Genomic DNA, 23,204 nt, shown 5'->3' on the forward strand with positions numbered 1-23,204 from the left:
AGGGGAATGGGTGGGTTGCGTGTCGATGTGGACTTGTTGGGCCGAAGGGCCTGTTTCCACACTGTAAGTAATCTAATAATCTGTCCAAGTATAGAGAACTCCCAAATTTCACTATTTAAAGAAAATAGTATCAATTTATTCTTTTAACACTCAAAGTGAACATTAAACAACATTCATAACTCTAAGCCCCTCTTTCTAATGATTTTTAGCTAATGCTGAAAATTGCACTGTGTAGGGTAATTTCATCGTCTGTTATCCATTTGATTCATTTGACAAACTGAAATAACACGGTTATTGAATATTCACAGTTTATGAAATATGGTGCTACTTGTTATTTCCAGAAAGTTACTGAACTGGCAGACGATGAGAAAAAAGTAGAAAGCACCGAACTTCTTCTGAACCTGGTAATGGAGAAGGAAGCTGGAGCCCGAAGGGTGATGTGGAAATCTTTTGTGAAAATGCGCAATGGTGTCCCGAAGTTGGACAAAATATTGGAAGAAATAGAGCAAAGCGGTACTGTGTAATTCCACACTTGTATCCAAATTAGAATCATACACACTGCTGGGATTATTCTTGTATCTGATTTTACGGAAACATTTGTTTCAAGCAGGTGCTGCTGTGGCACATTATACAAACATCACAGAAGAGATCTCAGAGATACCCAGACACTTGAAGGGTAGGTCAAAAGATTGAAACCAATCACACCTTTTGACATGCTTGTATGATGAAAGGTTTGGTGCTGACCACTTCCTTACACATTTCCAGACACGGAATTTTGTAACAGACAAAGATACCAAGTAAGGTGAAACCTGTTGTCACCTGCCTGATGCCAATTTGTTGTCAGTTCCATTTGATTAAGCAAATTTGAATATAAGATGCACTGTACATTGATCTAAAATATGATTCCATTTGATTTATTTGCAGTATCACATCCAGTTTCCACTTCACACGCAACTTACAACTCATTCCATCCAGCTACTCACTTATGAAATCATCAAGGTGTTATGTGACAGAATTGAGCTAATTTTATGTTTCGTGTTCATTTTCAATCGTGTGTCTCAAAAGTAGAATTCTGTGCGAAGGTTGGTCAACTTGGTCACATTGTGATTACACGGCCACCATTGTGATTAATATTTATCGCCAAAAATAGACCAGCATGTTGGGTAATCCAAGAGTTGAGGCTTGTTGGTATTCCAGGTTGGACGTTCTCTCATGTAATGGGTTAGTTTGATAAATGAATTGTGAAAATTGTGCAGTGATACAAGACAAAAATGCTATTCACCATTTGTTTTCTTCCTGGTTCTTCAAAATATCCGGAAAATCACTTCTCCTATTCCAAGGTCTTTCCTCTTCTCTGTACATTTTTAAAAAACCAACAGTTGCTACTTTCATTTGATTCCACAGTCAGTTCAGGGAGTGAAATGCAAATTCAAAACTACTGAAGAACACAAAAAAGGTACTGTAGGTTCTGACAATCTGGAATGAGGAGTCAAAGAATGTGGTGTTGGAAAAACACAGCCAGTGAGGCAGCATCCAAGGAGCAGGAGAATCGACATTTCGAGCATTAGCCCTTCAGCAGGAATTAAGTTTGTGGACCAAGGGGGTTGAAAGATAAATAGGAAGAGAGTTGGGCTGGAGGAAGGTAGCTAATAATGCAATAGGTATATGGAGATGGAGGTGAAGATGATAGGTTGGAGAGGAGGGTGGAGCAGATTGGTGGAAAGGAAGATGGACAGGTAGGACAGTTCATAAGGACGGTGCTAAGTTGGAGGGTTGGATCTAGGATAAGGTGAGGGGAGGGGAATTGAGGAAACTGGTAAAATCTACATTGATCCTGTGTGGTTGGAGCGTCCCAAAGCAGAAGATGAAGCGTTCTTCCTCCAGGTGTTGGGTGGTAATGGAAGAGGTGATGGAGGAGGCCCAGGATCTGCATGTCCTTGGAGGAGTGGGTGGGGGAGTTAAAGTGTTCGGCCACAGGGCGGTGGGGTTGTTTGATGTGTGTGTCCCAGTGATGTTCTCTGAGACATTCTGCAAGTTGGCGTGCTGTCTCCACAATGTAGAGGAGACCACACAGAAACAATGGAGACAGTAGATGACGTGTAAGAAAGTGCAGATTGAATTTGGAAGGATGTTTTGGGACTTTAGACAGACGTGAGGGAGGAGGTGTGAGCACAGGTTTTGCACTTCTGGAAGTGGCAGGGGAAGTTGGACCTAACAACGGAGTCGTGCAAGGAATGGTCACTCTGGAATGCAGAGGCAAATATATCCCTAGTGGTGGGGTCTGTTTGTAGGTGGCGGAAATGGAGGAAGATGATGGGATGTATCCAGAGGTTGGTGGGGTAGAAGATGAGGACCAGAAGAATTCTATCTTTGTTGCAATTGGAGGGGTGGGGTTCAAGGGTGGAGTATAGGAAATGGAGGAGATGAGCTGGAGGGCATCGTTGACCATGTGGGACGGGAAATTGCGGTCTTTGAAGAAGGAGGCCATCTGGGATGCGTTATAGTGAAACTGGTCCTCCTGGGAACAGATGCAGCGGAGGCAGAGGAATTGGGAGTAAGGGATGGCGTTTTTACAGGAGGCACGGTGGGAGGAGGTGTAGTCCAGGTAGCTGTGGGGGTCAGTGGGTTTGTAGCAGATGTCTGTGTTGAGTTTGTCATCAGAAATGGAGATGGAGTAGTCCACGAAGTGGAGGGAGGTGTCTGCGATGATCCAGGGGAACTTGAGGTTGGAATGGAAGATGTCAGTGAATTTGATGAACTATTCAACATACTGGTGGGAGCATGAGGTGGTGTCGATGCAGTCATCACTTTAGGAGAGAAAAATGGACTGTTCCACATACCCAACGAAGAGGCAGGCATAGCTGGGGCCCATGCGGGTGCCCATGGCTACCCCTTTGGTTTGGAGCAAGGCTGCCTCGGTGCCACCCTTTGAGGACTCCCCCTCCTGCCTCTAACTGACATGGACACCCCATGCTGGTCTATTACCAACCCTCAATCCCTTCATTTACAACTGCTGCCACAACATTGACCGCCTCAACCTGTCCAACCCCCCTCACCCACTCTAACCTCTCACCCTTGCAACTCACAGCCTTCCACTCCCCCTGCTCCAACCCCAGCCCCAACCTCACCATTAAACCTGCAGACAAGGGTGGGTGTGGGGTGCAGTGGTAGTTTGGCACACTGACCACTACACTGCTGAAGCCAGGCGCCAACGTTTGGACACCAGTTCTTACCAGCCTCTTGAACACGAACTCACCCCCCCATCACCAAACCATCATCTCCAAGGCCATCCACAATCTCATCACCACTGGGGATCTCCCATCCACAGCCCCTAACCTCATTGTCCGGGAACCCCGCACCATCTCTTTCTACCTCCAACTCAAAAATCCACAAACCTGACTACCCCGTCAACCCATTGTCTCAGCCTGCTCCTGCCCCACCGAACCTATCTCTGCATATCTCAACACTGTCCTGCCCCCCCATAGTCCAGGAACTCCCCAACTATATTCAGAATACCACCCATGCATCCACCTCCTCCATGGCTTCCATTTTCCTGGTCCCCAACGCCTCATCTTCACCATGGAGATCCAGTCCCTGTACACATCCTTCTGCCATGCCGAAGGTCTCCTTGCCCTCCATTTCTTCGTCTCCTGCCGATCCAACCAGTTTCCCTCCACAGGAGGCTCTACCGCTCCTCACAGGATAAGCCCTCATCTCCGGAATCAACCTGGTGAACCTCCTCTGCACTGCTTCCAAAGATTAGATTCCTTACAATATGGAAATATGCCCTTCAGACCAACAAGTCCACACTGACCCTCCGAAGAGTCACCCACCCAGACCCATTTCCCTACCCTATATTTACCCTTGACTAATACACCTAACGCTATGAGCGATTGAACATGGCCAATCCACCTAACCTGCACATCTTTGAATTGTGGAAAGAAACCGGAGCACCCGGAGGAAACCCACACAGACACAGGGAGAATGTGCAAACTCCACACAGTCGCCTGAGGTGGGCATTGAACCCGGGTCTGCAGTGCTGACCAATGAGCCACTGTGCCGCTCCAGTAGATCCTTCCTCAGCTAAGGAGACCAGAACTGAGCATAATACTCCAAGTGTAGCCTCACCAACACCTTGTACAATTGCAGCAGCACCTCCCTGCTCTTAAAACCAATCCCACTGGCAATGAAAGCCAATATTACTGTTTGCACTCCGAAGTCCCTCTGCACAATACTATATTGCAATCTTTCCCCATTTAAATAATACTCTGACCGACTATTTTGATTTCCAAAGTGGATAATCTCACATTTACTAGCATTGTACTCCATCAGCCAGACCCTTGCCCACTCTCTTAACCTATCAAAATCTCTCTGCAGACCCTTCACATCCTCTGCATAGTTTCCCTTTCCACTCAATTTAGTGTCATCAACAAACTTGGATGTTACACTGAGTCTCCTCTTCCAATTCATTTATATATATCATGAACAGCTACGGGCCCAACACCGACCCCTGTGACACCCCACTCACCACTGATCTCCAACCAGAGAAACACACATTTATCCCAATTCTTTCCTGACTATTAGTGAACCAGTCCTCTGTCCATGCTAGGACATTCCCTGTACCGCCACACATTCTTGTCTTATGGATCAGTCTTTTATGTGGCACCTTATCGAACACCTTCTGGAAATCCCAGTATACAACATCCACCTACTCCCCTTCATCCACCGCACTTGTTACATCCTCAAAGCACTCCAGTAAGTTTGTCAAACATGACCTTCCCTTCCTGAATCCATGCTGTGCCTGCCTGATGGAACCCTTTCCATCCAGATGTCTCACTATTCCTTCTTTAATGATAGCTTTCGGCATATTCCCAGCTACAGATGTTGAGCTAATTGGCCTTTGATAACTGCCTTTTGCCTGCACCCTTTTTTAAACTGTGGTGTGACATTCACTGTCTTCCAGTCTGCTGGGACCTGCCCGGAGTCCAGTGAATTTTGGTAAATTACCACTAACACATCTCCTCTAACTTCCGCCATTTCTTTCAGCACAATGGGATGTATTCCATCAGGACCAGGGAACTAATCTATCGTTAGAGTCTCAAATTTGCTCAACACTACCCTTTTAGTGATAACCGTTAAGTTGAGGTCCTCACCTCCTTCACATCATACTTTGGCATGTTAGACACATCTGAAAATGTGTTGCTGGAAAAGCGCAGCAGGTCAGGCAGCATCCAAGGGGCAGGAGAATCGACGTTTCGGGCATGAGCCCTTCTTCAGGACTTCTTTCAGGGCTCATGTCCGAAATGCCGATTCTCCTGCTCCTTGGATGCTGCCTGACCTGCTGCGCTTTTCCAGCAACACATTTTCAGCTCTGGTCTCCAGCATCTGCAGTCCACACTTTCTCCAAGTTAGACGCATCTTCCAGCGTGAAGACTGACACAAAATAGTCATTCAAGACCTCGGCCGTTTCAGCCAATATTAATTCCCCTTTCTCATCCTGCAAGAGATCTACATCCACTTTAGCCACCCTTTTCCAACCTAAATCTTTTCTACTTGTTTTTATATTCTGTGCTAGTTTGCATTCATAATCTATCTTCCTTTATTTCTTGCTTCATGGTTCTTTGTTGCTTTTTAAATCTGGAATCTAATCTAAAAGGCCCCTTTGGCCATTCCCCTCATTAATAAGTATACCAGTTTAGATACTGTTGAGGTGGATGACCTACAATGGAAAGCCATTGTGACCATCTCTCTGGCACTGAGCCTGGCTCTGTGGCTCAGAAGGGAAGTGGGACAGTATAAAAGCGCGAGTGGTACGAGACTCAATAGTTAGAGGACAGGAGATTCTGTGATTGTGAACAGGACTCCCGGAAGGTATGTTGCCTCACAGGTGCCAGGGTCCAGGATGTCTCTGATCGAGTCAACAGGGTTCTGAAGGGGGAGGGTGAGCAGCAAGAAGTTGTGGTGCCCATTGGCACCAATGGAATGGCCAGGAAAAGGGATGAGAATCTAACAAGTGATTTTGGGCAGTTATGTTGGAAGCTAAAAAGAAGGACGAGCAATGTAGTAATCTCAGGATTATTACCGGTCCCAAGTATTAGTCAGGCGAGGAACAGGGAGCGAGTGCAGCTAAGAACGTGGCTACAGGTCTGGTGCAGGAGGGAGGGCTTCACTTGGGTCATTGGGATACCTTCTGGGGAAAGTGGGACCTATACATGAAGGACGGTTTACACTTAAACTGGAGGGGCACCAATGTCCTGGGTGGGTTATTTGCTAGACCACTTCGGGAAGGTTTAAACTAGTTTAGCAGGGGAATGGGAATCAGAGCTCCAGACCAGAGGAGAGAGTATTTGTTGAACAGGCAGAAATAGAGTGCAGAGGAAGGATACACAGTTGATAGGAAAAAGGGGTGGTGTAAAAGTGTCTGTTTCAATGCAAGGAGTCTCAGGAATAAAAGTGATAAACTTAGAGCATGGATCAGGACTTGGAACTATGATCATGTGGCCATAACCAAGACATGGATTTCACATGCGTAGGAATGGTCGCTGGATGTTCCTGGGTTTAGATGTTTTACAAAGAACATGGAGGAGGGTAAAAGAGGAGGGGGAGTAGTATTGTTAGTTAGAGAGTACATCACTCCTGCAGAAAATGAGATTGTCATTGAGGAGGATTTGTCTACTGAATCAGTATGGGTGCAGGTCAGTAACTGGAAAGGAGCAGTCAGTTTATTGGGTGTTTTCAATAGATCCCTGCTCCCATCCCCACCAATAGCAGCAGAGAGATGGAAGAACAGACTGGATAGCCGAACTTAGAAAGGTGCAGATGTAACAGAGTTGTTGTTATGGGTGACTTCAACTTCCCCAGTATTGATTGGAACCTTCTTAGTACAGATGGTCCGGATGGAGCTGATTTTGTGGTGTGTCCAGGAGGGATTCCTGACTCAATAGGCCGACGAGGGGGTAGGCCATATTGGATTTGGTGCTAGTCACTGAGCCAGGCCAGGTGTCCGATCTCTCAGTAGGAGACCATTTCGGTGACAGTGACCAAAATGGCCTCACCATTACCATAGCCTGGAGAGGAACAGGAGCAGACAGCATGAGAAGGTATTTAATTAGGGGAGAGGAAATTATGCTGCTCTTCGACAGGAGCTGTGGAGTATAAATTGGGAAGTGCACAGCAGAAATGTGAAGGCTGTTTAAGGAGCACTTGTTGCGAGTGTTGGGTAACTTTGTCCCACTGAGACAGACAAGGAATGGTAAGGTGAAAGATCCTTGGATGACAAGAGAAGAGAAGCTTCTCACCAACAGGAAGAAGGAAGCTTACTTAAGGTCGAGGAATTCCTGATGAAGGGCTCTGGCCCGAAACGACGAATTTCCTGTTCCTTGGATGCTGCCTAACCTGCTGTGCTTTAACCAGCAACACATTTTCAGCTCTGATCTCCAGCATCTGCAGACCTCACTTTTTACTTAAGGTTGAGGAAGCAAGGATATGGCACAGCATGAGAGGATTGCAGGGTAGCTAAGAATGAACTCAAAAATGGTCTGAGGAAAGCCAGGAGCGGGGAGCAAAAAAGTCTTGGTAGGAAGGATTAGGGAAAACTCAAAGGCATTCTACACTTACGTGAGGCATAACAGAATGATCAGAGAGAGGGTAGGGCTAATCGGGGATAGAGGAGGGAACTTGTGCCTGGAGTCTGAAGAGGTAGGGGAGGCCCTAAATGAAGTTTTTTGCTTCAGTATTCACCAGAGAAAGGGACTTTGTTAATAGTGGGAACACCATGGACCAGGTAAATAAGCTTGAACAGCTTGATATTAAGGATGTGGATGTGATGGGAATTCTGGGAAGCATCAAGATAGTTAAGTTCCCAGGGCTGGACCAGACATATCCAATGTTACAACGGGAAATGAGGACTAAGACTTTGGCTCGGACACATTTGGAATGCTGTGTACAGTTCTGGTCGCCAAATTACCAAAAGGATGTGGATGCTTTGGAGAGGGTGAAGAGTAAGTTCATCAAGATGTTGCCTGGTATGGAGGGTGCTAGCTATGAGAAGAGGTTAAGAAGGTTAGGATCATTTTCATTGGAAAGAAGGAGGTTATGGGGTCCTGACTGAGATCTATAAAATCATGAGGTGTAGACAGGGTGGATAGCAAGAAACATTTTTCCCAGAGTGGAGGACTCAATTACTAGGAGTCAAAATGAGAGGGGAAATGTTTTGGGGAGATATACATGGAAAATTATTCACACAGAAGCTGGTGGGTGCCTGGAGTAAGAAGTATCCAGACAGATAGATGAATGGGCAGGGAGCAGAGGGATGCAGATCCTTCGAAAATAGACAACAGGTTTAGACAGAGGATTTGGATCAGCGCAGGCTTGGAGGGCCGGAGGCCTGTTCCTGTGCTGGAATGTTCTTTGTTCTTTGTTCTAACAAATTTGTGAGGCATGATCTCCCATGCACAAAGCCATGCTGACTACTCCTAATCAAACCCTGACTTTCCAAATGCATGTGTATCTTATCCCTCAGAATCTTCTCAAGTAACTTACCCACCACAGATACTAAGCTTACTGGTTTGCATTTCCCAGGTTTTTTCTTTGCGGCCCTTCTTGAATAAGGGCATAACATTTGCTGCCTTCCAGTGTTCCGGGTCCTCACCCGTGGCTAATGACGATGCAAAAATACCAGCCAGGGCCCCCGCCATTTCTTCCTCAGCCTCTTGCAGTGTTCTTGGATAAATCTGGTCAGGACTAGGAGATTTATCCACCTTCATACATTCTAATGTACCTGGGGTGGCACAGTGGCTCAGTGGTTAGCACTGCTGCCTCACAGCACCAGGGACCCGCGTTCGATTCCCCTCCTGGGTGACTGTCTGTGTGGGGTTTGCACATTCTTCCCATGAGTGTGTGGGTTCCATCCGTGCTTCAGTTTCCTCTCACAGTCCAAAGACGTGTGGGTGAGGTGAATTTGCCAGGCTAAATTGTCCATAATGTAGTTTATTAGTTAGGCCTAAATATAGGGTAGTGGAATGGGTCAGTGTGGGTTACTCTTTGGAGGGTCAGTGTGGACCTATTGGGTTGAAGGGTCTATTTCCACACTCTAGGAATTCTAGTTCTAACCCCATACCTTCTCTAATGTGATATGCTCAAAGAGTGAGTCAAAGAAAACCCCCGATTTCCACTGTTTAAAGAAAAAAAAGCAACTTATTTTCCTAATTCCACCAGTGAACACTAACCAAAAACAAATCCACGCCCCTTTTTTTTAACTAATTACTGTCTGACCCTCAACTCTATTAAAATGCTGCTCGAATAACGCAAATATTTAACATTAACTCAACATTAGTCAAGGGGCAGCACAGTGGCTCAGTAGTTAGCACTGCTGCCTCACAGCACCAGGAACCCGGGTTTGATTCCCACCAAAGGTGAAGTGTGGAGTTTGCACATTCTCTCCATGTCTGAATGGGTTTCCTCCGGGTGCTCCAGTTTCCTCCCACAATCCAAAGATATGCAGGTTGGGTGAGTTGGCCATGCTAAATTGCACAGAGTGATAGGTGCATTAGCCCAGGGTAAGTATAGGGTAAGGGAATGGGTCTGTGTGGGTTCCTCTTCTAAGGGTTGGTGTGGACTTGTTGGGCTGAAGGGCCTGTTTCCATACTGTAGGGAATCTAATCTAATCTCTCAAAGTCCATGCAGTCACTCTGCTGTCCTCCTTCCGATATTCTTAATCTGTCGCTTATTTTCATCCTTCCAATTCTGCTGTCTTCTCCATGGATCATCCTGTTACTTTTTACTACTTTTACAGAAAAAGTTAAAAATCACGCAACACCGGGTTATAGTCCAACAGGTTTAATTGGAAGCAGTAGTATTGGAAGCAGTAGTATTTCATCAGTTGATTGTGGAGTATAAGATAGTAAGACACAGAATTTATAGCAAAACGTTTACAGTGTGATGTACCTGAAATTATATATTGAAAAAGACCTTGTTTGTTAAATCTCTCATCTGTTAGAATGACCATGTTGGTTTCAGTTGTTTCATATGTAGATCACAAAACTAATTTAAAAGTTACATTCTCAAGTGAACTTTAACAATTGGTGTCATGTTGGCATAAGGTATTGAGGGTGTGAGCTTTACAGAAAAAGGTACCTTTGATAAATAGTGCCTTCGGAGAGTTCTTTGAGAGCAAGGTGTTTATTTCTTTAGGTGGCAGTTGCTCTGACCTGTTTTCAAAATACCCTCATTTTTAAAATTCTAACATTGTACTCTCTCATTGGTCTGATGTTGTCAATACTGTCAATTCAAACACAATTGGGTTTTGGTATCCTGAGCACAATTTCAATTAATTGGTTAAATTTGAATTGTTGTCAAAACAGCAACCAAAACTCAGGTATCCATTTAATAGCTAATTCTTACCTATATCTATTTTGGAACAGCTCATTTTCCAGCTGCTCTGCCCACTAACAGCTATTGCTGCACACTAAATTGAAAAAAATTTTTTCTTTTGACTTTGTGACACATTGCACCCAGCATCTCCCTTGCTGTTACCTCCCCACACAGATTTAGCCATGAATTTCACTGTTTATTAGCTTATTTCTTAGGCATACTCCAATGTCCAATGAGTCCAAACAGCAGAGGCAGCAGCTGTGCAGATTCACTGCTGGGTCAGACAATAGAATAAGATTCTTTCTCATTTTATTCATTCCCCATGTGGTCTCTGCCTTCGTCTCTCTTCCTGGTTGTTTTGATCGCTTTTTTTCCCCAAAGCAGTGCAATAGCTTATAAAGCAGTAATTACCGCTCCTAAAATTCGAAGAAATCAGCTCCAACATTGAAAATGCCTCAAAAATAGGAGCCTGTCTTACTGTCACAGTTCTTTTCTGTCCTCCTTCTTCGATTACCCACAATCCTGATTTAAATTTGGATGTTCACCCAATAAGATGGCAGGTCAACAAAAAGAAATTAGCAACACCACATTCACTTTCTGCAGTGAATCATATTTGAAATGTTAACTAAATTATGATGTCATTTATCGTCTGTCCAAATGGTCCCATAAATGCCCGTCCTTGTTGCAGATGCTCAGGAACAACACAAGGAGATGCTGAGACAGAGAAATGAAACACTTGATTTGAACACTATTCTAATCAAGGAGAAGGTTAGGATTTCTCAGTTGAACGCACGGTACACTGAACTGACAATAATCTCTCCTGTTCGTCATCGGAAGCTGGTGGAGCATGAACTAATTGCACGTGGCAAGGATCATGAAGAATGGAGAGAGATGCACCTTCGGAGGGAACTGGAAAAAATCCGGATTGATCAATTGTTCCGAAGTGGCTTTGCACAAGAAGTCTATCAGCGCCAAACTAGAAAGGGACAGATTGTACAAATTCATTCAGGTTGTTCCGTCGTTGTCAGTGGAGTCCCAGGAATTGGGAAGACAACACTGTTACAAAAGATAGTTTATGACTGGGCCAGCGGGAACATTTACCCACATTTTCAATTTGTCTTTAGTTTTAAATTCCGTGAGTTGAATGTTATTAACTGGAAAGCAACTTTAAAAGAAATGATTCTGCTGTTCTATCCTTATTTGGAGAAATGTCTGGAAGATCTGTGGAAAAATCCGGCCAGTTTGCTGTTTATATTTGACGGTTTAGATGAATTCAAGGATAGCATTGAATTTCCTGACAGCCAGTCAGATGCCACACCCCAGTCAATATGCATGGACCCAGAGATTCCCTGCAAAGTGTCTGACATTGTCAGCAGTTTAATACAGAAGATGCTGCTTCCAGGGTGTTCAGTGTTATTGACCACCCGTCCAAGTGAATTGCAATTATTGGAAAAAGCTGACATCAGTGTGTGGGCTGAGATACTTGGATTTGTTGGGGAAGAACGGAAAGAGTATTTCCAAAAGTGCTTTGGAGATCAGACGGTGGCAGCAGCTGTTTTCAAATACGTGGAAGAGAACGAGATCCTTTACACCATGTGCTACAACCCATCGTACTGCTGGATTCTCTGTCTCTCACTGGGTCCCTTCTATACACAAGGAAGCAAGCAACAGCAGCAAGTCCCCAAGACCATTACCCAACTATATTCCTACTACATTTACAACATACTGAAAAACCATGGCCGAGAGATTGAAAACCCCCGCGATGTGTTGCTGAAGATTGGTGAGATGGCATTGAGAGGTGTCTTTGAGAAACAGATTGTCTTCAGAAATGAGGATCTGATCAAATATGATCTTCAGCCTTCGCAGTTCCTGTCTGGCTTCATGTTGGAAATTTTTGAGAGGAGTGATTCTGCCCGGAGTGTGGTCTACACATTCCTCCATCTCACCATACAAGAGTTTGTCGCTGCACTCGCAAAGTTCCTGACTCCCGATCTTGAGGACATCCAGAAATTGCTCAATGATGTTCACAGCAAGGAGGATGGCAGATTTGAGATATTTCTCCGTTTCATTGCTGGTTTGTCCTCCCCACAGGTAGCTTGGCCCTTGGAGGAGCTGGTGGGTCCATTTCTTCATCAAACAGCCTGCCAAGTGATTGACTGGGTGCAGCAGAAGGTTGAAAGCCAGGTCGGTAACACTGGAAGCAAAAGTGGGAAAAGGAATCTTCTGAATACTTTGTACTATTTGTTTGAGTCCCAGAATAAAGCCCTGGCACAGACTACATTGGGGTCTGTGGAAAGACTTCAATTTGGGGATTCAGACTCACAGAAAGCCTTGCCACTGAGCCCAATTGACTGCGCTGTCTTGTCTCACGCCATTGGACTTTGTTATACAATAAAACAGCTCGATCTGCGGAACTGTTTCATTCAGTCTGAAGGACTTCAGAGGCTGGAACCTTCACTGCACAAATGCCAAGTGTTGAGGTAACTCATGACTTCCAGGAGTCAAGTTGTTAAATCAGTTTTTATTTCATTAGTTACATAAACATACACCATGGAAAAGAATTAGAAAATCCAAATGTACTAGTGTTAATCAAATATCAAGGCATCATACCAAGAAAGCAAATAAAATCAGAGGTTTTGCCAGAGCAAGTGTTCAATGAACAAAGTTCAAGGATGGCAACAATTGATTATGTAAAAAAGATTTAGAAAATAGAAATTGTCAAAAGGGAGAAAAACGAAAAACATATGAGATGTATTGTGGACAAGGACCTAAAATTAGAAAAAAAATGTCATATTGACCAGATATAAATGGTTAATGAAGCTAAAAAGTGTAGCTTCATGGCTAATATTCAGTTTGATTTGCTACATGTAACATTGAGTGAGACTTGATTTTTCCTGCCTGTGGGAAATCTTTCTTGGTTCATAAAAAAAAGTTTCATTTTGCTTAGCTGCATTCGTAAAGTATTCCCAAATCAGCACACGAAGTAATGTGGTCTGGCTGCACTGTCAGCTATCCGAGAAACACCCTAGTCAATCCGAAGAGAATATAAATGAGAAGGACCCATGTCATGTGGCCAATGCAGAATTTAAAAAAATAAATAATCAAAATAATTGATTAACCAGACTGAAATCAGTGAGTTTAATTCAAAGTGAAATCGCCTCCACTCTGTGTAGTGTTTCAGTGCTTTCAGATTATATACAAATCATACATTATTCTTTTAATCAAACAGATTGTGTGACATCCACTTACTTTGTTTCAAATTATGCAGCATTTGAAAGTATTTTTCAGATTGACATGATGTACAAAATACACATGCATAAAGCTGTGATTTTATTGGCTGAGAGGAGGAGCAAGTCCACTCGCATCAGACTCCCATGGTGAAAGCAATCATCGAAATGACAATGTGGTTCTCACCCTGATGGTGCTCCTAACTTGCAGACTGTCAGTGGTTCAAACTATATCATGTACTCCTCAAACTAGAAATAGCCCGGTTTCATTGGCAAAGACAGCAAAACTGGTTTATCAATCTTTTATTATTTTATAGTTTTTATAACAATTGTTAGAGAGAATTGAAAACAACCAGTATGTCTGAGATATGTTTCAGCACATTTCTATCCCCTTTGTGTTTATTTGAAGGTTGGAGGGAAATGATCTCGGTGACTCAGGAATGCATTTACTGTGCTTGGTCCTGAAGCACCCAAAGTGTCAAATTGAGGCACTCGGGTGAGTACAAGACTGTGCATGATCAACAGAATAATAACTGATTTCCACCATTGTAAATCATTATTATTATCAGCGATAGTTCAACTTGTACTTACTATAATTATAATGATGCTCATCATTGCTTGTCTGCTACATAAGTCCTGATGAACCACACTAACTGTCCCTGTCACTATGTTCTCAGGTTAGCTGACAATGACCTCACAGCTTCTTCTATTGAGGATCTCAACTCTGTTCTCAGCATAAACCGATCACTGAAGGACCTGTACTTGGGTTATAATAAACTGGGATCCTCTGGAGTTAAACACTTATCTGTGGCACTGAAGAACTTGGACTGTGAAATACAGAAACTGTCGTGAGTACCAGAGTGATTCATCATCATGAGATGTCCCGAATACAATTTGAGCTGAGTAAACTGTAAACAAAATGGGCTGACAGGCTCTGATTTCTGGATTTTGAAGAGGAGTATTGTTTGCGTGAATAACCATGTTTTTATTCATTGCTCTCTGTTTCTTTTTTCCTTTCTGGCTGACCCTAGTCTGAATGACAATGAGCTCACAGATTGTTGTGTCGAAGATCTCACCTCTGCTCTGAATACAAACAGCTCCCTCACAGCGCTGAACCTGAACAACAATAAGCTTGGAGACTCAGGGGTAATATTGCTGTCTGAGAGTTTGAGAAAGCCAGACTGTAAAATACAGGAGTTGAGGTAATTAACAGTCTTAGTCTAATGTTATTCCTATTTTCAATTACTACTTGTCAAGCTGTTCCCTGGCATTATTATTAGCTAGAGAATTGTGAATAAACATTGATCCATGTACACAGATCATTGCCATTACTTTCTGTTTCTTGATGTCTCTCTTCAGATTAGATAATAATGCACTCACAGATTCATCTATTGAGGCGCTCAGTTCTGCTCTCAGTACAAGCCAGTCACTGACAGTTTTGTCGCTGTGGTCGAACTCCCTAACTGACCAATCCATTCCTGCTGTCAGCCACCTCACACTGAACTGTAAGAGTCTGCAGCGTATCTGGTGAGTGCTGCTTTTTCTTTTCAATGTAATTCCATGACTTACAATAGGAACACATTATTTGATCCAACCAGTTATATCAACATTTATGTTCCATATGAACCTCCAACTTCATTGAACACTACCAGGGGAGTCCTCCCTTATAAACTCCTCACAATGACCGCTCAGGTTTCCATCGCAATTATTTTCTGCTGGGAGAAGATTCCCCATTCTTTCTAATTGTTTATAGAATACCCACCATGTCAAAATAGGTCACTCGGCCCAACAACTCTACACCAACCCTCTGAAGAGCATCCCACCCAGACCAAGCCCCCTTTCCAATGGCTAACACATCTAATCTACACATCCCTAGACACCATTTAGCATGGCCAATCCACCTAACCTGCACCTCATTGGACTATAGGAGGAGACCGGAGCACCCAGCAGAAACCTTACAGACATGGGGAGAAGGTGGATGAATCGAATCCTGATCCCTGGCTCTGCCCGACTGCAGTGCTGTCCACTGAGCCACCGTGTCCCCATTCTGTGCATTATTTGGGAAGATAATTTCAGCTGAATATCCAACTGTACTTACTGGCAACTCTCTTATATTCGTGGCCATGAGATTTGTCAAATTAAATATTTCCAATGTCTTTACAATATCTGTTCTTTCCATACTGCTCATTTTCTGTTTGATGACCAACAATGAATCAGTTCTGGAGATAAATTTAATGTAGATCATAAATCGATGCCAAGACATATACTGAACCACAAAGAATGCTGAATGTCTGAAGGCCCAACATGTGAACTTCAACACATATAGTTTTCTTAAAGCCTCACTGAAAACATCATCCAAGTGGAGTCAACAAAAAGGAGTAGAACACACATTTGCATTCAGGAAACCATGAAGATATGAGCTTCGTGAAGATACAGACTGGAAAATTTAATGGGTCTCAGCATGAACCAATCCCTGGACCAGACAAATCCCCAGTGGCCTAAAAAGTTATGGATGTAGAGATGGTGTATAAATAGTTTGATTTTCCAGAAAGTTTCACCTCCTTGAGAACTTTGTAAGGATTGGGAGATAACAATGATAACACAACCATTTAACAAGTGACAGAGAAAAATGGAGACTATAGACCAAATCGTCATTAACATCCATGTTAACAAAATGATTTAAATATCAAAAAATGATTGAGCAGTTAGCACAATTTTGTATTAAATGCTGCCTGACAAAATGGAAGAATTATCTTGCAAAGTTAACGAGTAAAACTGACAAGAGAGAAGTGATGAACATCAAGTTGTCAGCATTGTCATTTCCTGATGATAGGGCTGCTCTCCCATTAGAGAGAGACAACTGGTGGTGATTTAAACTGAGAGCCAGCATACGTTGAGAGTGTGGTGCTGGAAAAGCTCAGCAGGTCCAGTTCCATGCAACTTTCCCTCCATCTTCTTTTGAGCAAATTCCCAATTCCCAATTTGCCAATTCCTCGATTCGTTTATGTTTTCATAATTTGCTCCTGCTCCAGGAAAATCCTGCTCCTCAGATGCTGCCAGACCTGCTGTGCTTTTCCAGCACCACTCTAATCTTGACTCTGATCTCTAGCATCTACAGTCCTCACTTTTGCCTCATGGTCTAACAGGCTTACGGAAATAAACATCCTCCTCCTGTTTCTGTATCTATTACATATGTCTCACGACTTCATCAATATTTATTACAGACATTTCAGCCCTTTCCTGCCTTGATATTTTTGGAATGTTGCAAGTGCATAATTTCATCTTCAATCCCCTTCTTTGTTTCGGCATATTTAAGTGTTATTGTAAAGACTAAACTTGCTTCCTCAAGCTGGACTTTCTCCCCATGTTCCTCATCTCTTTCTATGTGATCAGTTTAAGGCCATGACTGACCATAACCCCTTTTGTCATACTGACTGTTGTCCAATGACTGTTTGTTGTGGACGTTGTCTCAGCCTTACATCTGTTCTTGAGTTGTGATTTCAGTGATATGTGAAATGCAACCCTAGCTAATCACAACAAATATGAATGAAATGCTGGCATTGCGTGTGTGTTATTTGTTTCTGTTTGTCATTGAAATGTTAACTCTCTAGCATTTACATTTTGTGCATTCTGTTCATTTTCTGTGCAACTAGGATTGGAGAGAATTCATTTACTGCCAGTGGAAAGGAACAGCTGCACTTACTGCAGGAATCCAGAGGTGGCTTCAGAGTGGAAATGTGATGAGTTTATTATTTGAGACATATTGCTAATGGTTAAAGATTTAATGACCACAGCAGAATTTTTTTTCTGACCGTATGCATACTGTTTGTGTCATAGAACATTGAACAGTACAGCACAGTACAGGCCCTTCGACCCTCGATGTTGTGTTGGCCACAATTCTGCAAGTTTTAGAATACTCGTAGACAAAGATGAGAGTGGTCCTAAGAGAAGAGTATTAAACTGGGCCAAGGCCAAGAATATCAAAATTCGGCAGGAGCTGGGAAATGTGGATTGGACACAGCAATTTGAAGGGAAGTTTATATTTGATATGTGGGAGACTTTCAAAGATAGTGCAGGATAGGTATGTCCCCTCGAAGGCAGAGGACAGGAAAGGCAAGATTCATGAACCGTGGATGACAGAGGAAATTGTACGACTAGCCAAGAGGAAAAGGGAAGCATACATAAGGTCTAGGCAGCTAAGAACAGAACGGGCCCTGGAGGAATATCAGGAGAGTAAGACCAGTCTTAAACGAGGAATCAAGCAGGCTAAAAGGGGTCATGAAATAGCTTTAGTGAGCAGAATTAAGGAGAATCCCAAAGCTTTTTATTCTTATCTAAGAAGTAAGTGGGTAACTAGAGAAAGGATTGGTCCACTAAAGGATAATGAAGGAAGGCTGTGTGTCAAACCTGAGAGAATGGGTGAGATTCTAAATGATTACTTTGCATCAGTGTTCACTGAGGACAGGGACATGATCAATGTTGAGATTAGAGATAGAAGTTTGATTAGTCTGGATCACGTTGGCATAAGTAGGGAAGATGTGTTGGGTAGGCTAGAGGTTATTAAGGTGGACAAATCCCTCGGACCGGCTGGGATCTATCCCAGGTTGCTGAGGGAGGCAAGAGAGGAAATAGCTGGGGCCCTGACAGATATCTTTAAATACAGGTGAGGTGCCGGAGGACTGGAAGGTTGCTCATGTTGTCTCCCTGTACAAGAAGGGTAGTAGGGATATTCCGGGTAACTACAGACCAGTGAGCCTGGCTTTGGTGGTAGGGAAGTTGCTAGAGAGGGTACTGAGGGATAGGATCTATTTATATTTTTAAAAGAATGGGCTTATCAGTGATAGTCAACATGGTTTTGTGCGGGGGAGATCGTGCCTTTCCAACTTAATAGAATTTTTTGAGTCAGTGACCAAGTTGATAGATGAAGGAAGGGCTGTTGATGTCATGGACTTTAGTAAGGCATTTGATAAGGTTCCCCATGGTAGACTAATGAAGAAAGTAAAGTCACATGGTGTGCAGGGTGTTCAAGCTAGGTGGGTAAAAAACTGGTTGAGCAACAGGAGACAGAGAGTAGTAGTTGAAGGGAGTTTCTCGAAATGGAGAAAGGTGACCAGTGGGTGTTCCACAGGGATCAGTGTTGGGGCCACTGTTGTTTGTAATATACATAAATGATCTGGAAGAGGGAACTGTTGGTATGATCAGCAAGTTTGCAGATGACACAAATATTGGTGGAGTAGCAGAAAGCATAAGGGACTGTCAGAGAATACAGGAGGATATAGTTAGACTAGAGAGTTGGGCAGAAAAGTGGCAGATGGATTTCAATCCAGACAAATGTGAGGTGATGCATTTTGGGAAGTCTAGCTCTAGAACGAATTATACAGTGAACAAAAGAGCCTGGGGAAAAGTTGATGAGCAGAGAGATCTGGGAGTGCAGTCCATTGTGCCCTGAATGTTGCTGCACAGGTGGATAGAGTGGTCAAGAAGGCATATATTATGCTTGCCTTCATTGGACGGGGTATTGAGTATTAGAGCTGGCAAGTCATGTTAAGATTGTACAAGACATTGGTTCAGCCGCATTTAGAATACTGTGTACAGTTCTGGTCACCTCATTACCAAAAGGATGTGGACGCTTTGGAGAGGGTGCAGAGAAGGTTTACGAGCATATTGTCTCGTATGGAAGTTGCTAGCTATGAAGAGAGGTTGAGTCGGTTGGCATTGTTTTCATCAGATAAAAGGAGATTGAGGGGGGACCTGATTGAGGTCTACAAAATCATGAAGGGTCTAGACAGGGTAGATAGAGATAAGCTTTTTCCCAGGGTGAGGGATTCAATAATGAGAGGTCACGCTTTCAAGGTGAGAGGTGGAAAGTTTAAGGGGGATACATGTGGCAAGTATTTCACACAGAGGGTATTGCATGTCTGGAACGCGTTGCCAGCAGAGGTAGTTTAGGCAGACACAGTAGATTAATTTAAGATATGTCTGGACAGATGCATGAGTAGGTGGGGAGCAGAGGGATATAGATGCTTAGGAATTGGGTGACAGGTTTAGACAGTAGATTTGGATCAGCTCAGGCTTGGAGGGCCGAAGGGCCTGTTCCTGGACTGTAAATTTTCTTTGTTCTTTGTTTATTTTATCCTACTCTAAGATCAAACTAACCTACTTTCTCTCATCCATGTGCCAATCCAAGAGTTGCCTAAATTTCCCTAATATACCTGACCCTGCTACCACTGTTGGCAGTGCATTCTGCACAGCCACCACTCTCTATGCAAAGAACCTACCTCAGACATCTCCCCGAAACCTTCCTCTAATCACCATAAAATTATGCCACCTCATGATAGCCATTTCCACCCTTGGATAAAGTCTCTGACTATCCATTCTATCTATGCCTCTCATCTTGTACACCTCTATTAAGTCACCTCTCATCCTTCTTCACTCCAATGAGAAAAGCCCTCGTTCCCTTAACCTTTCTTCATAAGACATGCCCTCCAGTCCAGGCAGCATCCTGGTAAATCTCTGCATCCTCTCTGAAGCTTCCACATTCTTCCTATAATGCAGTGACCAGAACTGAACACAATATTCCAAGTGTGGCCTAACCAGGGCTTTATAGAGCTGCAACATTACCTCACCAGTCTTAAACTCAATCACCCTGCTAATGAAAGCCAACACACCAAATGCCTTCTTAACAACTCTCTCAACTTGGGTGGCAACTTTGAGGAATATATAGACATAGGACTCCAAGATCCCTCTGTTCCTCCACACTGCCAAGAATCCTGCCTTTAACCCTGTAATCTGCATTCAGATTCAACCTTCCAAAATGAATCACTTCACACTTTTCTAGTTGAACTTCACCTGCCACTTTCCAGCCCAGCTCTGCATCTTGTCAATGTCCCATTGCAATCTGCAGCAGCCCTCCACACTATCCACAACTCCACCAACCTTTGTGTCATCAGCAAACTTACTCACCCACCCTTCCACTTCCTCATCCAAGTCATTTATTAAAATCACAAAGAGCAGAGATATCCCATGTCTCCTTACTTTCAGAATGAGCCTACCATGGGGAACTTATCAAATACCTTGCTAAAATCCATATACACCATATCCACTGCTCCACCCTCATCAATGTGTTTTGTAACATCCTCAAAGAATTCAGTAAGGTTTGTGAGGCATGACCTGCCCCACTAACAAAGTCATGCTGACTATCTTTTCCAAATAATCATAAATCATGTCTCTCAGAATCCTCTCCAATAATTTGCCCACCACCGACGTAAGACTGACTGGTCTATAATTCCTAGGACTACCCTTGTTCCCTTTCTTAAACAAAGGAATAACTTCTGCCACTGTCCAAACATTTGGTACTACTCCAGTGGACAGTGAGGATGCAAACATCATCGCCAAAGGTGCAGCAATCTCTTCCCTCACTTCCTGTAGTAACCTAGGATATTTCCCAAGCTGGCACAGGGACTTATCTATCCTCATGTTTTTCAAAATTTCCAGCGCCTTCACCTCCTTAACAACAGCCTGTTTGAGCATGTCAGCCTGTTTCACGCTGTCCTCACAAATCAAAGCCCCTCTCACTCGTCAGTACTGAAGCAAAGTATTCACTAAGGACCTTCCCTACCTCCTCCGCCTCCAGACAGAAGTTCCCTCTCCTGGCCCTGATTGGTCCTACCCTCACTCTGGTCATCCTCTTGTTCCTCACATAAGTGTAGATTGCCTTGGGGCTTTCCTTAATTCTCCCTGCTAAACCATTTTCATGCTCCTTTCTTGTTCCCCTATGTCCATTCTTCAGTTCCTTCCTGGCTGCCTTGTAACCCTCCGGAGCTGTGTCTGATCCTTGCCTTCTCAACCTTAAGTGAGCTTCCTTCTTCCTCTTGACTAGATATTCCAGATTTCTTGTCATCCAAGGTTTGTTCACCCTACCACCCCTTCCTTGCCTCATTTTGTCTGTTTTGGTAATGCCATTCTGCATTGCAATACAAGGTAATGTGTGAATGTCCAAGACAACAACATTGATATACTTGAAGGAAAAGAATTGTCTTCTGTCAGTGACCATTCGTTACACAAACATTACTGATCTCATTAATGGCCAATATTGAGCCAAATATTTGTTTCATTCTCTGAGCATTATTCATAACATACTTGATTGTGGATTGTTGTATTAATCTTAAAACATTGTAACATTGAGTCATAAAATCATAGAGATGTACAGCATGGAAACAGACCCTTCGGTCCAACCCGTCCATGCCGACCAGATATCACAACCCAATCTAGTCACACCTGCCAGCACCTGGCCCATATCCCTCCAAACCCTTCCTATTCATATACCCATCCAAATGCCTCTTAAATGTTGCAATTGTACCAGCCTCCACCACTTCCTCTGGCAGCTCATTCCATACACGTACCACCCTCTGCATGAAAAGGTTTCCCCTTAGGTCTCTTTTATATATTTCCTCTCTCAACCTAAACCTGTGCCCTCTAGTTCTGGACCCCCCGACCTCAGGTCTACTATCCATGCCCCTCATAATTTTGTAAACCTCCATAAGGTCACCCCTCAGCCTCCGACACTCCAGGGAAAACAGCCCCAGCCTGTTCAACCTCTCTCTCTCGCTCAAATCCTCCAACCCTGGCAACACCCTTGTAAACATTGGCATTACCATATGCAAATAAATACATCAAATGATTGCTCTTAACCAAGCACTTTCGAAAATGGAGGAATTTTCACAGGAAGAACACTTTTGGTTTCAATATTGGCCATTTATTTATTTCACTATCCTAGCTCATGACTGATACCCAGTTCAATAAATGCAAAGATTGCCTCTTTATGTTTTCTGCAGGACTGCACAAACTAATCATCAGAAGATCTCACTGAGCATAAATGTTTATGATCAAAAAGCATGGTACTGGAAAAGCAGAGTAGGTCAGGCAGTATCCGAGGAGCAGGAGAGTCGACATTTCGGGCATGAGCTCTTCATCAAGAATAAGCTCTTCATCACATTCCTGATGAAAGGCTTATGCTCAAAACGTCAATTCTCCTGCTCCTCAGATGCTGCCTGACCAGCTGTGCTTTTCCAGTATCCCACTTTTTGACTCTGATCTCCAGCATCTGCAGTCCTCACTTTCTCCCTCATAAGTGTTTATGGAGCTGATGTTCCTGTATGGCCATGTAGCAGCTGGCCAGATACTGCCAGAGGTCAAGGACCTTTAGGTCTTCCCTCCTGAAGAAGGATAAATGGGGATAACATGAGAAAATGTCCTGCACCATGGTGTGTGGAGACAGGAAGCAACTTAGATAGGCAACTTACTGAGTTTTCCATTAAGGAAATAGTGTCGTTCAGGTAGTTTAACTGTATATCCATGAGAGAGAGAAGAGGAAGGAATTAGTTGAAGCAGCAGCTGTATTTGTGTTGGACAAGGAAGTCATGCTAGAAGGTTACAGGTCACAGCCTAATCGATGATTGGACCTCCTCGAGATTATGAATCGTACACTCAAGGCTGACAATGACAGATTTTTAGCCAGAACGGGAATCAGGGGTTCTGAGGAAAGGCAGGAAAGCAGAGCTAGGGATCATCAAACCAGCCAGAATCTCATAGGATGGGCTGAATGGC

The 23,204-nt window shown here is 43.6% G+C and overlaps 1 protein-coding gene across 2 annotated transcripts; it reads left to right on the top strand.

Moving 5' to 3' along the window:
* Positions 1-344: 344 nt before the first annotated feature.
* Positions 345-22,566, top strand: LOC132820928 (NACHT, LRR and PYD domains-containing protein 3-like). Of its 2 annotated transcripts, XM_060833300.1 has the most exons (8): positions 345-513; positions 611-676; positions 11,060-12,851; positions 14,008-14,094; positions 14,276-14,446; positions 14,630-14,800; positions 14,958-15,125; positions 17,252-22,566. In XM_060833300.1, the coding sequence occupies exons 1-8, from the start codon at positions 408-410 to the stop codon at positions 17,337-17,339; spliced, it is 2,649 nt and encodes an 882-aa protein (XP_060689283.1). In that variant the 5' UTR covers positions 345-407; the 3' UTR covers positions 17,340-22,566. The 2 variants fall into 2 exon arrangements, with proteins under 2 accessions (XP_060689283.1, XP_060689284.1); XM_060833301.1 differs by lacking the exon at positions 611-676.
* The last annotated feature ends 638 nt before the right edge of the window (positions 22,567-23,204 follow it).

Source organism: Hemiscyllium ocellatum, chromosome 12, assembly GCF_020745735.1.
Source record: "Hemiscyllium ocellatum isolate sHemOce1 chromosome 12, sHemOce1.pat.X.cur, whole genome shotgun sequence".
Classification (NCBI taxonomy): Eukaryota; Metazoa; Chordata; class Chondrichthyes; order Orectolobiformes; family Hemiscylliidae; genus Hemiscyllium; species Hemiscyllium ocellatum.

Bases quoted from the DNA above. Each gene is read 5' to 3' on its own strand.
- LOC132820928 (XM_060833300.1), top strand. From the start codon at position 408: ATGGAGAAGGAAGCTGGAGCCCGAAGGGTGATGTGGAAATCTTTTGTG. The intron at 677-11,059 runs GTAGGTCAAAAG...TCCTTGTTGCAG, and splicing joins GATACCCAGACACTTGAAGG to ATGCTCAGGAACAACACAAG. The intron at 14,801-14,957 runs GTAATTAACAGT...GTCTCTCTTCAG, and splicing joins TGTAAAATACAGGAGTTGAG to ATTAGATAATAATGCACTCA.